Genomic DNA, 13659 nt, shown 5'->3' with positions numbered 1-13659 from the left:
GTTCAGGAATTTAAACAGTTTCTATTAGATTCTAGCTTGATAATCAGATTTACAAAAACTTGACTTTTCAAAACCCATCAGTAAAGACATAGTGTGTCTGAAGCCCCTGTGTGCTCTCTCCTCTTCTCCCCAAATACACTCCAGACACCTTGCCTACCTCACTCCCACAGCACATGGCTGATACAGCAAGATACTTGTTCAACGACTGAACCTCACAGATTGTCGTGGGAACTGACACTGCGATGTCACCTGTGTACCTGTGCTTTCAGAGTCTTGGTCAATATTGTGGCTGGGGGACAAAGGGCAACACGATCAACAGTTGTGCTTTGGGTGTTTTTCTGTGTGCTGTGTAGTGCTGATTCACTGGCTTCAAGAAATGTGTTCTGTTTCACAGAGGAAGTTCAAGAGGACCCAGAAATCACTTCAGCTTCTTTCTCTGTGTGTGTGTGTGTGTGTGTGTGTGTGTGTGTGTGTGTGTGTGTGTGTGTGTGTGTGTATGTTGTGTGTGAATGTGTGTGTGTGTGTGTGTGTGTGTGTATGTTGTGTGTGTGTGTGTGTGTGTGTGTGTGTGTGTGTGTGTGTGTGTGTTTAATTTAAATGCCAGCTGGGTGATGGTAGTACATGCCTTTAATCCCAGGACTTGGGAGGCAGAGGCAGGCTGAGCTCAGTGAGTTTGAGGCCAACTTGATTTACAAAGTGAGTCTTGAGTTCGAGACCAGCCTGGTCTATAAGAGCTAGTTCTAGGACAGGCTCCAAAGCCACAGAGAAAGCCTGTCTGGAAAAACAAAAACAAAAACAAAACAAAACCAACCAATCAAACAAAAACCCAAAGTGAGTTCCAGGACAGAGGACAGCCAGAACTGTTACCCAGAGAAGCCCTGTTTAAAAACAAAAACAAAACAAAAACCACGAGCTTGAGCGTGTGTGTGTGTGTGTGTGTGTGTGTGTGTGTGTGTGTGTGTGTGTGTGGAGCTGTATATTGATGTTGTGTCATTACGGTGAAGTAAAAATTCCAGAAACTCTTGGATGCTGTCAGAGTAAAAATGCAAAGTTTGATGTTCCAAAAATTCCCTGAAGTTCTAGATAGTTTCTGTCTTTGAGAGGGCAAGGGCATCTTGTCTTTATAAATGCCTGAGGTCTCTGTTGTATTGCTCTCCATGAATCCAATATTCAAAAGTTTTTTCTGCTGACTGACTGAAATGTACTAGGCATTTGCAATACCAAGGACTCAAACGGCTCTGAAGCCTGGGGCTCACACCCAGAAATTCCGATTTAATTTTGATCTGGAGTCAAGTCTGTTAGGATAAGCGCTTTGGGTATTTTGAGTGTTTAGCTAGGGTCAAGGGCCATGAAACTGATAAGTATTTGTAAGTCTAAGAATTTCTGAGATGGATGACATGTTACAGATTCCTAGGTATTATATAGTAGGTAGGTGATACTGCCTAAGTGCATGCCTTTGCCCCAGGCGGGTTTTGGTAAGATTGAGAACTAGGAAAAGGAATAAGAAAACAAAACAAAACAAAAACCAGAAAACCTGTTTTAACTTGTATGGGTTTCAGTTCAACTCAGTTGTATCTTCTCTACTGTGCATATCTCTCTCTCTCTCTCTCTCTCTCTCTCTCTCTCTCTCTCTCTCTCTCTCTCTCTCTGCATGTTATCTCTGTGTCTGCTAAGGATCATGGTGGGACATTCTTAGCTTTGTTTCTCCTTAGGTACTTTTACTGCACCCCCCACCCCTTTGTTCCTCTGAATCTACTTCCGAACAGCAGAAGACGACTCCTGGGTCAGCCTTGGGCATTGATTTTAATGCAGATTTTCTTCTTAGCTAAGCCCAGATTTCATAACCATGGGAGTAAGGACCTTGAGTAGATTGGTGTTATAGCTAACACTAGCTTGATTTACATCTTTCTCACTACTCTTGGAGGACTGTATTATACAGTTAAAAATTTCAGAGCACGCTATGGTCCCAGGGAAATAAAACCGTGAGTCAGGAGACATGCTTTCTTTTCTCAGATGTGTGGAGGCTGCCTGGCTTCTTCACCTGCCTTCTGCCATTTTCTGTTCTGGAGAACAAGAGGTTTGTTTTAGGCACTTACTGAGGTGTCTTAGTTCTAATCATGTAAAGTACAACATACCCCATCGTGTCTACATTCTATTTTTCTAACTTAAGAGAAATCCAGCCCAAACACCAACTGTAATGATGTCAGCAGCTCAGACAGTCTCATATATACTCCCCACTTTGACTGGAATGTGTCTTCATGGTATGAATCAAGAATCAAGATCCTACTGTCTTCCTGGGTGAGGGAGAAGGCTATGGGTATATATGTGCACTTTGTTGATTTTCCTTGAAATGCTGCTGTAAAATGTTAGTTCATTGCTTCTTTTTGTCTGTATTTAGAATTATTCTTGGCAAAGGTGCATGGAAGAGACTGGGAGATCAGAGTGGAATAGGATAAGTGCTGTGCCAAGTCAGTCTTTGCATTTACTCTAGTTTCTTGTCAATTGTTAACTCGCTGAATAATTCCTAGAAAAGAATATTTGAAGTTTTTTTTTGCAATTATAAAGGAAGGTTAATCATTTTCTTAACTAGTTCATCCTTTACTTCTATAGATAGGCATAAGTAGTTAGGAGAGAGCACAACAATTCTGAAGAGAATAAACATATGCTTAATTCTTTGTTTTTATAGTTTTTGGAAAATGTAGATAACTAATAATACACATAGGATAGTTGTGTTTTCAAGTGATAAAAGAATGTGTGAGATAAGGGATTTCTTAATTAATCTGGAGTTGTACACAACTGAATTTCTGAATGAATATGCTAATATGTGACGTGGCTCTGTGGCCCAGTGATTTGCAGTGGTATTATTGATACTTTTGCAATGTTTATATTCATTTATTTGTTTTGTGCATGGGCATTTGCATGGCTAGCAGTGCATGTGGAATTCGCAGGATAGCATGTGGAAAGAAAAATCTCTCTTACTTGTAGGTTCTTCAGATTGAACTCAGGTCATCCAGCTTGATGGCAAGTGCCTTTATTTGCTGAGTTGTTTGCACACCTTTTCCTTTTCCCCCTAGATTCATGTACTAAAAACCAGTTACTCTGAAGTGTCTGCAGATGCTTTGGGAGCATGAAGCTATTTGGGGCCAGACTTTTGGAATCTGAATCAGGTGTAAATGGTATGGAAAAACTATTAAAATTTGTAGAATATCTTGTAAATACTAAAGAGAAAACAAATTCTTTCTGTAGCTTCAGGTTTAAACGTTTGGTTCTGAAGTGTTCAACACCAGCTATGTATATTGTTATATCCATCAACAGACATTTTCCTAATACCCCTTCACTGTGATTCACAAGTAACTGTAATGTTGAAGGAGTTGAGTCAGGACTATCACCCAAATGGTGTTAAGTGCCTGGACCGCCACTTGATCTGAGCTCTCTGACTTAGGTTTCCAGAGCCAGATTGGAGATACTCAGTGACACTTACCTTATCCAGTTGGATGGATGTTAAGTCAAAGCGTGCATACCATGTGTGTACTAAAGTATAGCATATACTCAGTAAAAGTTGATGCTCTGGTACTGATCACACGTATTTCTTCTTTGACATTTGCCTTTAGTTGCTTCTCAGAGAGAAGGTACTAACCATCATTCCCCTCTTTTCCTGTCTCACTCCATCTCTGCCTTGTTTTTTATTCCTCAAGTTCACACTCATTCTCTAGGACAATGAAAGTAATTAAGTGGTCTGCTTTAATGAATCTGCCCTTTTAGTTGCTGCAGATAGGAGTAACCAAGAAGTAGTGCTGCTGAATAGAAATGGAGACGAATACTTTTTAAAGATAACCTTGATGTACCAATTGAGATATAATTGTAAGGTGGTCAGGAGATGGATCATAGAATCGGTGCCTTTACAGAAACATCTCTAGAGAGGCCCTTTACTGTAGTGTCTGTTTCACAAAAGAGGGAGGGCCTTTGGACTTAACACAGTGGAGAGAGATAGTGAAGTGTGCTGTTTGCCTCTAGCTTTCAGTTAATAACTCAGCTCAGTGGGCCCGAGGCTAAAATTGTTCTCAAGATGACAGACCATCTGAGATGAAGGTGTATTTAGATGACATAGTTACCATGCTTGGAAGATCATCGGCCGCGTTCCCAGACACATTAGAATGTTACTGGGAAAGTAAAAGTTTCCTGAGAAATCAGATAGGCTGTTTTGAGGAGTGATTATTATCAGGGCAGTTACATTTTCTGTAAGGCTTTAAATTGTCTCTCTTTGGATTGTGAACTGTTCTGTAAATTTGGAAGGGAGTCTGGATGCCTGAGGAAATTTTAAGTTACTTCATTTCTGATGTTTCTGATGGGAAACACACACACACACACACACACACACACACACACACACCACACACACAGAGAAGAGAGAGATGAGAGAGAGAGAGAGAGAGAGAGAGAGAGAGAGAGAGAGAGAGAGACAGAGAGACATGCACACACACACACACACACAGAGAGACAGAGAGAGAGAGAGAGAGAGACAGAGAGAGATAGAGATAGAGATAGAGAGACATGCAGACACACACACACACACACACACATACACACACACGTCACCCGAGAACTGTGTCAGAGGGAATTTGAGTCAGAGACATGCACTGTGACATCCCGTGCTACCCAGCTCTATCATTTGCTCTGTCCTCAGAAGCCCATGCAGCTGTGGGTGGGGCTTTAAGAAAACTGGTCCTCAGTGAGCCTGCATCTTACTGTATGCTCCCTGAAGAAAACAGCAGCGTTTGCCCAGAAAGACAAAGGTAATGAGAATCAGAATGCTCGGGAAGTTTCTTCTGCCCTCTGCCAGCACTGAGTGTTTTCCTAGGATACACTTATGGAGTAGGTGGTGGTAGGGCGCACAGTCAGGGGTGCTTGTGGCTAACACAGTGGCCAGATATGCAGAATGTGCTGGTCTGAGCAAGGTAGCAATGAACTATGTGCAAGCTCCTTTTAACTTGGCAGGCATATCATTGTTCTGATCACAATCATCATCTTTTAAAGAAGTTTTTTTTCCTACTCAAGAAATCTAAAATATCATTCAGAATTTTTCTGTTGTTCTGAATATAATGATTTTGGTGCAGCACCATGAATATATCTTATAAAATAATAATGTGCTTTATAATTCCAACCAAATTACATTTAGCCTTATGACATACATTCCAGAATGATGTTTGTTGAGCCAGTACTAAAATTCCTCATATTTTAGCTCTTATATTAGAAAATGTTTGGTATTCCTGGTGGAACAGAGCTAAACCTTGACCCATACAGAAATGGTCCCCACTGAGTGGACTCACCTGCACAGGTGGGGTGTTGAAGTTGCTAGAATTTCTTGATCTGCCTGGAAATCCTGGTATCCTTGTTGTAGACAGATGTTGATTGTATGAGTGTTAGCCTATCAACTGCAGAGGAGGAAAGAACCCTGAAAATGAAATGAAAATTGCTTGGCAGCGAGAAGCAAGATCCGTTTCACTTAGCTTCATTCACGACCTGTATTTTGCCCAGTTTCCAAAGTAGAAGAAACATGAGATCACATGAGTGGTCACCTGAGAGCAAACTATAGGGCAGTTGGGAGCAGGTTTGGAAGGGGAGAAACATATGCAGTGTGCCCTCAGTGGAGAGCTAAGGAAGTGTTTGCAGTAATAAAAGTACTTCAGCGTAAACTGAAGTTAACCCCCAGTTCCTGTTTTTGGTAAATGGGGAATCCCAGGGCAGAGATGAAGAGGTCCTACCTGTTGCCTGGATGCAGGTAAAGACTCAAAACCAGAAACCAGTGTGGCTTTGCATGCTGGGCGTTGCTTTATGACTAGCGATGCTTTTGTGAGAATTACTATTTAGGGCATATGGTTAGATTTCGAGAACTGGCAGTTTGTCTCTTCTCTTTGCAACGAGGTTTCATTTCTCAGAGATGTACTGATGTTCAAGTAACTGCAGACTTTATTGCCAAGGTCGAACACAGCCAAGTGGAGCCATTCTTCAGGGCCTTTGTGAAAGGGATTTCTACCATGGCTTTGGGGGAGTGATGAGATCAGGGAAGGCTTGGGAACAGATAAGGTGAGAGGGGAAAATTCCTCAAAGAGGGAAGGAAGTTTTGTTGTTGTTTTGTTAAATTTGTACCTTTCTTGTCAGAGTCTGGCTAAGGAAACTGCTGACTCAGATAGTTTTTGCTGCTCCTACTGGGAAGTAAGTCTGAGACACAGGCGCTCTAGACGATGGTGTCCTTGGCTGCTTATTTAAGAGCCAGGGCTCAGTCCTGCCCAGCCTTCCTGGTTGATCTCCTTGCTTTTTTCCTTTCTTCTGCCTGCTATACTGATTTAACAGAAACAGTGGCAGTTCCTCGCTCCCCTTCAGTAATGACCCACTTGCAGAGTTTCTCAAGTGTCCGCTACAGTGACCCCCCCCCTTCGAGTTTTACTTATATTACTCAATCCGTGGGATTTTCTTCAACAAATGAATTCATCTGTTTTTCTTTTTACATTTATACTTTAACTTTTGTTTTTATTTAAAGTTGTTTCCTTATTAACAACTGAATCATGTAATGTTTTAAAAGATTTATTTATGTATTCATTTGTTTTATAGGAAATTTGTATTAAATACCTACTGCTTAGGGACAATTTTGTGTTTTCCTATTTGCAGAGCATTAGGGCACAAGATTAATCAATTTGTTTTGAATATGGATTTACTCTTTAGTGTGGTTTAAGATGAGATAGGTCACTGGAAACTGGTAATATATGTTGAATTTTCTAAATGTATAGAACTAAATTAAAAAATATTCTTTGTTACATTCTGAATACAAATGTGCACCATCAGAACCTAATATTTATAGATTTAAAAAGAAATAGTTCTGTGCTCTGAACTTAAATCCTTTTATATAGCCGTTAACATGGTTGGGTGCTTATTAGCCAGCATTTTCAGTAATTTATACCAATGAGTATTGTCTGTAAAGGCTCTGTATGTAGCATTGATGGGGAGATAGATGGATCATCCATCATAATAAAATCAAACCATATTTTATAGAGCAGGCTGCATTTCCAGGTATGTTTCCAAGTATTTTATATATAACAATTCCTGTAATTATCATAACATCACTATCTTTTAAATACAGATAATGCATTTAGTCCGTTGTCTCTGGTTTCCATACTCTAGGTAGGATTAACATAGTTCACAAATGATAAATATCTGTGGTCCTATTTGCAAACTAGTAACAATTTTTAAGTGGTAAAATGGGATGATATGCCTTTAGGGTTCTGTTACTGAACACAGAACATTATAAAAAATGTAATAGAGTCAGAAGGAGACCCAGAGAGAAGCAGCCTTTCTTTAATGCTTTCCCCTGGGAACATTTGGATGTCTTTTCTCCTTTAATCAGCTTTTCATTCTGTGTTCATGAAGGAATAAGCAAGACAACAAAATAAGATGAATCTTGAGTCAATAGTAACATGAATGTGTCTTTGGAGCTCTTTCTAAGATGTGGAAATTGTGACTCTCAGATAGATAAGGGCCTCTTCAAGGGCTCCTGGGAGGGCAAGGATGCACTCTCTCATCCTTAGTAGATGCATTGAGATCGCAGCACGTTTCTTAGGTGATCCTGGCAACATTAATTTTCCTAAGTTCTGTTTCTTTAATTGTGAAAAAACAAAGCAGCAAGCAACCCAGCTTCATGGTGGTAATGAGAACACTGAACAGAATAATACACTCGAAAATATCTAGTTTCATTCTTTGTTCCATAGTTGACACACACAATAAATGCCAATTCTCCTTCGTCCTTATTGTCTCTCTTCTGGTGATTCTGACTTTATCTGCTCTCCTAGACAAACAGCCCTGATTGTGCTGCTACTCCTGAGACCAGACAGTCATGCTGGCAAACACTCCCCAAACGCACAGCTGTTTCATAACAGGCCTGTTGACTCCTTCCATCATTAGCATTCTGCAGTCATCATCAGTCAGTCTAGCTGCTTCAGACATTTTAACGGTCATTTAAGTGGAAATTTCTGTTGTAGATATGGTTTATTTGGTTGGCTAGTACTAACACAAGTGAGCCGGCAGCTTGGCTCGCCAAATATTTGCCATCATTGTTGGCTAGTGATCTTGACTTCTGTGCTTTGAAAACATGTGTAGTTACATTTCTAGCAGGTGGGCATTTGTGGTTTCTAGTACTGTCTATGATGGATGAGACACCTGTATGAATCATTGATGGGACAGAAGGAACAATGGTTGAGACTGTGCTTTGCTGACTGTAATGTAATCTGAAAGACAACATCCTCTTCTTGTTCAGTGTGCATGTCTTCTGGTGTTTGATGATTTTAGACAGTCTAATTCAGAGTCTGATTCTCATTTGATAGAATGCTGATACTGGTTTCCGTGTTATGATAGTAACTGATCTCTAAGAAGAATCCACAGGTAGACCTTTGCAACATCTTATGTTATTATTTGTTTTTAGTTAGAGCTTAAGTGAAGCAAGAGTGGAGAATCGAAGATCAGCTTCATGTATAAGAGCAAAACAAGAGTAGCAATCCTTAGATGCATTCATTGCTAATTCCCTTATCATTTTAGCCATCAATAGCATGACTGCATATCCAATGACAAGGACATAGATAAAACAGAGACAGAATGATTGAAAAATCATCTACCATGCTTTATAATTTTGGTTGTGAGCCTAACCTTTAATGGCTGAGCTGTTTCTCCAGCCCAGCCTACCCTACTTTGAAAGAGGGACAAAAGGAGAAGACAAAGGACAACAGTGGACTTGAGAGTTTTTTTTTTTTTAAATTGATTTCCTTAAGAAAACATAGCATTAACCCAATGCAAATGACAATAGTAGCAAAACAGGTGAGCAACCTGAAAGAATTTCCAGTATGCTTATGAACAGAGCATTTCCACATGGAAATACTGTCTAGAAGAAAAACATGTGAAAACAGCATTGAAATGTGTCTTACTTGCTTAAAATTGGAAACTTTACTTTCATTTCCAGATGATTAACATCTAAATTATAACACTACTATCTATTTTTCTTTTCTTTCTTTTTTTTTCAAGGCAGGGTTTCTTTGTAGAGCATTGCTTCTCTTTTTCTTGTGGCTTCAAATTATAAAATTGAAAGGCTTATGCTTCCTCAAAGAAGTGGTTGAAAGCAGCTTTTTCTTGTATTACATCTTGGTCCTGAAAAAGTTCCACCTTTTCATTCATACCATTGTGGCATGGTAGTAACATTGGTCCATGTACATGTACATGCTGCTCATTCCTGTAAATTATGTAAATTGGATGTTGTGTAAAACGAAAAACACAAAAATGAATCAGACAGATATTCACATTCAACAGTTTTTCATTTTGTAGCATCAAGCTGAGGTTGTCACAGGATGACTGAGTGACAGAAGGGGATCCCTGTTCAATAGCAGCATAGCTCATGGGGACAAGGTTCAAATTTCAGTATCAAGAGGGGCTGAGGGGACAGCTAGCATGGGTCTAACCTCCCAAACTTACCAGCTGAGGTTGGCTTTGCTCTTAGCAGAGCGTTCCTTTGATCATTTCTTTATGATGTCATGAAGTACCGTTCCAGTTTTGTATGAGGATATGCATACCCTCTTAAATACAAAGGCCATTATTTAAATGTTCAGAGATATTGCCAAAAGCCATCAACATTACATGTGATAAGAATGTGAGAACAACCAGTTGACCAGTCAACACAGGGCAAGCCCTCCAAGCCTGGAGGCACACCAATCCTGAGCCTGTGCATACCCCTAGACACTCCCCTTACACTGCCCTATAAGGTCTCTATGCAGATGCTTCGAGCTGTCTTTCCTAGCCATCTGCCATGTTGGATGGATGGAAGACCCGAGCTAACATGGGGGTTAGCTCGTTAAACAACAATAAAGCCTCATGCTGTTTTCATAAAAAAAAAAAAAAAAGAATATGAGTTTGGAGTTAAAGGGAAGTGATGAAGTAATCATATCAACAACTCTTGCTTTTCAAAACAATTAAAATGCAACATGTATCCTTCCTGCCTGACTATTGGCCAACCTGTTTTATTCATCAACCAATAAGAGAAATGTATATACAGAAGGACATCCCCCATCTCATTCACTCGTGTGTGTGTGTGTGTGTGTGTGTGTGTGTGTGTGTGTGTGTGTGTGTGTGTGTTTCTTTCCTGATTATAGCATGGATCTAGCATATGAATGGAAACAAACTCCTGAGTTATTTTCAATTTACCTTTTCATTGTTTATGAAATGTTGAATATGTATGAAGTTCTCTTGCTGAATGGAGGGATGTCTAATGAGCCCTCCCATAGCCTTGCACTTTTGGTGCCCCAGGCAGAATGTAAACCCATGTTTAGCATACTCTGCTGAATTGCCTTTGGAATAACAGACCATTGGGAAGTGGTGGCGACTGACTCATTCTATGACCTGTTTGGCCGCGTCTTGTGTAATAGAATGAATTTACTTGTTATTTCTCATATTGTGACTATAAACTAACTGAAATATCTTGTTATAAAAGTGAATTCTGGTGGCTAGAGGTTGAAAGTGAGAGACACAAAAGTTGCTCACAGGTTGAGTGGTGCCATGCTGTGTAGTTTTCTAGGGAGTGTTCATCGTCCTACCCTCGTAAGGGAAATAAGAATCGACTCCACCCCTTACCCCACCATCTCATGGTGAATCTTCAGAGAAATCTACTGCCTCTGTCCTCTCCTCATGTGCTCATACATTTCATAGACTGAGTTGTTCATTGGAGTATCTAGAATGGTGTGAATCTGATATAGGGGTTGGAGGAAGCCCTGTTCATGCCCTAATGTAATTTTCAAGTAAACTTAGACAAAACTTAGTTTTGCTTGATGAGGTAGGGCAATAGTGCTAGATGTTAGGGGTCAGAGGAGATGATGGCCAAGGAGGAGAGGTGCACAGGAAAGAGCTTTAAAATGCTGTATGATGTGCATCCCTGACCTTAAGTCCGCAAGTTGTTTTGGTTGAGAAAACTGAGAATCACTTGAAATGTATGAAGTTCTCTTGCTGAATGGAGGGTTCCATGACGAATACAGTCATGTAAACATGTCATAGTGGGTTTTCTAATGCTCTGGCTTCTTCTCTTGAGTCTTCTGCCTCCTTCCTTCTCCAGGATGGAGGTGGGACAGTAGGGTTGAGGAGTCAGGTGAGCAGTTGTGGCTGAAATCAGTGTCTGGGATGGGAGAGGAACCTAGCATTGGTAAAGACTTGCTTCAGGTCTGCACAGTTGTATAGAAGGTTGAGAAAGAGGAGAAATGGAAGAAGGAAGCAACCTTTGTTTGCATGATCTTTTAGAGAGAATATATATTTAATTATTAGAGAAATTTCCAAACTGATTTCCACAATGGCTCTATTAATTTACACCCCCACCTACAGTGAAATGGGGTGCCTGTTTCTCTACATTCTCTCCAACATTTGTCAAGATTTTGATGATGGCCATTCTGACTGGGATGAGGTAGTCTGTCAAAGTAGTTTTATTTTGTGTCTCTCCAATGGCTAGGTATATCGAACACTTTAAAAATAATTACTGGCTTCTTCTTTTTTGTTGTTGTTGTTATTGTTCATTTGTTTTTGTGAGACAGGGTTTCCCTGTATAATTCTGGCTGTCCTGGAAATCACTCTGTAGACCAGGCTGGCCTTGAACTCACAGAGATCCACCTGCCTCTGCCTCCTGAGTGCTAGGATTAAAGGTGTGCACCACCATGATGGACTGTTACTAGACTTTTTATTTTTATTTTTTTGAAAAGTGCCTTTTCGGGTTGTTTGCCCACACACTGATTGGCAGTTTTATTTCCTTGATATTTGATTTCTGCAGTTCTTCGTGAATTCTCGGTATCAGTCCCTTGTCTGAAGTGTAGCTGATAGGGATTTTCTCCTGTTCTGTAGAGTGTCTGCTTTTTTCTATTGGCCACTTTCTTTGCTGTACAGAAATACTTCATTTTCATGTAGTCCCATCTGTTGATACTTGTGGCTAGTGTTGGTGTTACATTCAAAAAGTTCTTGCCTACTCCAATGTCTTGAAGGCTATCACTGTGCTTTCTTTTAGAAGTTGCAGTGCTTCTGGTTTTAAATTTAGGTTTTTGATCCACTGAGAATTGATTTTTTGTACAAGGTGAAAGATAAGAATCTAACTTCATTCTTCTGTAGGTGAAAATCCAGTTTTACCAGCACTATTTGTCGAACAGGCTTTTCTCTCAAAGTATGTTTTTGCTTCCTTTGTCAAAAATTAAGTGGGCATAACTTTGCCATTGTGTTTTCAGGCTTGGTTCTATTATACCAGTTGGTCTTCCTGTCTATGGCAGAACCAGGCTGTCTTTAGCACAATAGCACTGTAGTTTAATTTGAGGTTTAGTATTAAATATCTCCACCAGTGTTCTTACACCTTAGGATTTTTGTGGCTATTTATGATTCCAGATATATTCTTAAATTGTTTTTCTAAACCTATGAAACATCATGTTGGAATTTTTATATGTATTACATTAAACATGTAAACTAATTTTTATAATATCGCCATTTTTACGTTATTAATCTGCCAGTCCAGCAACATTAAAAGTCTTTCTATTCTTTAGTATACTCTGTGAGTTCTTTTTCCAATGTCTGCAAGTTTTCATTGCAGAGTTTGGAGTTGCTTTGAATGGAATGTTTTCCTTTCTTTGAGAGTACACTCTTGGCATAACTGAAGGTTACATTTTTTGTTCTTTTTTATTTATTTCACATTGAATTTGCGTCCTGCCACTTTGTTGTGTTTATCAGTTCCATGTGACCCTGGTATTTTTTTTACTGGGCATATACCCAAGGAATGCCATATCTAACGCAGGGCTCTGTGTAGCCCCATGTTTATTTCTGCATTATTCACTGTAGCAGAGAATTGAAATCAGCCTGTTTGTCCACAAGCAGAGGAATAGATAATGAAAATTTGGTGTGTGTGTGTGTGTGTGTGTGTGTGTGTGTGTGTGTGTGTTCATGTAGTCCCATCTGTTGATACTTGTGGCTAGTGTTGGTGTTACATTCAAAAAGTTCTTGCCTACTCCAATGTCTTGAAGGCTATCACTGTGCTTTCTTTTAGAAGTTGCAGTGCTTCTGGTTTTAAATTTAGGTTTTTGATCCACTGAGAATTGATTTTGAAAACTGGATTTTCACCTACAGAAGAATGAAGTTAGATTCTTATCTTTCACCTTGTACAAAAAATCAATTCTCAGTGGATCAAAAACCTAAATGTGTGTGTGTGTACCATTTAGCTAGAAGAAAAATGAAATCACTAAATTTTCAGGAAAATGAATGGACTTAGAATTATAATTTCAAGCAAGGTCACACAATCTCAGATAGATGAAAAAAAAAAAAAAAAAAGAAGAAGCCTGATGTTCTGCCTCATGCAGAATCTAGCTGTAAACAGATGTACACATGGGTATAATATACCATAAGAAGCCTACTATCAGGGGTTAAGGAAGGACAGGATGCTGTTCATGAACATGAGTTCTGAAAGAGGAGGTAAATCTAATTGTTGTTAAAGTGCTAAGTCTGCCATGGATTTTTTTTTTTTTTGGTGGTAGATAAGTGCATAAAAATACATTCAATAGTGAAAATACAAAATTCAGTGCAAAGCTATTGAATCTGGTTAATTTCTTGCTGTGATTTTTT

General features: G+C 39.5%; 1 protein-coding gene across 3 annotated transcripts in view; it reads left to right on the top strand.

The window, feature by feature from the left end:
- Positions 1-13659, top strand: part of LOC100752571 (serine/threonine-protein phosphatase 2B catalytic subunit alpha isoform) — a 281243-nt gene that overhangs the window by 65449 nt on the left and 202135 nt on the right. The window contains exon 1 of one of the 3 annotated variants that reach the window (XM_035451991.1): positions 3113-3176. The exons of the other annotated variants lie outside the window; for them this stretch is intronic. Within the exon in view, the coding sequence (XP_035307882.1) occupies positions 3128-3176 (49 nt within the window). The 5' untranslated portion in view covers positions 3113-3127. Of the gene's footprint in view, positions 1-3112; positions 3177-13659 lie in introns of those variants that run through there. 3 annotated transcript variants of the gene reach the window in all.

This window comes from Cricetulus griseus (genome assembly GCF_003668045.3).
Source record: "Cricetulus griseus strain 17A/GY chromosome 1 unlocalized genomic scaffold, alternate assembly CriGri-PICRH-1.0 chr1_0, whole genome shotgun sequence".
NCBI classification, from domain to species: domain Eukaryota; kingdom Metazoa; phylum Chordata; class Mammalia; order Rodentia; family Cricetidae; genus Cricetulus; species Cricetulus griseus.
This window is presented reverse-complemented; position numbering and strand designations above follow the sequence as displayed.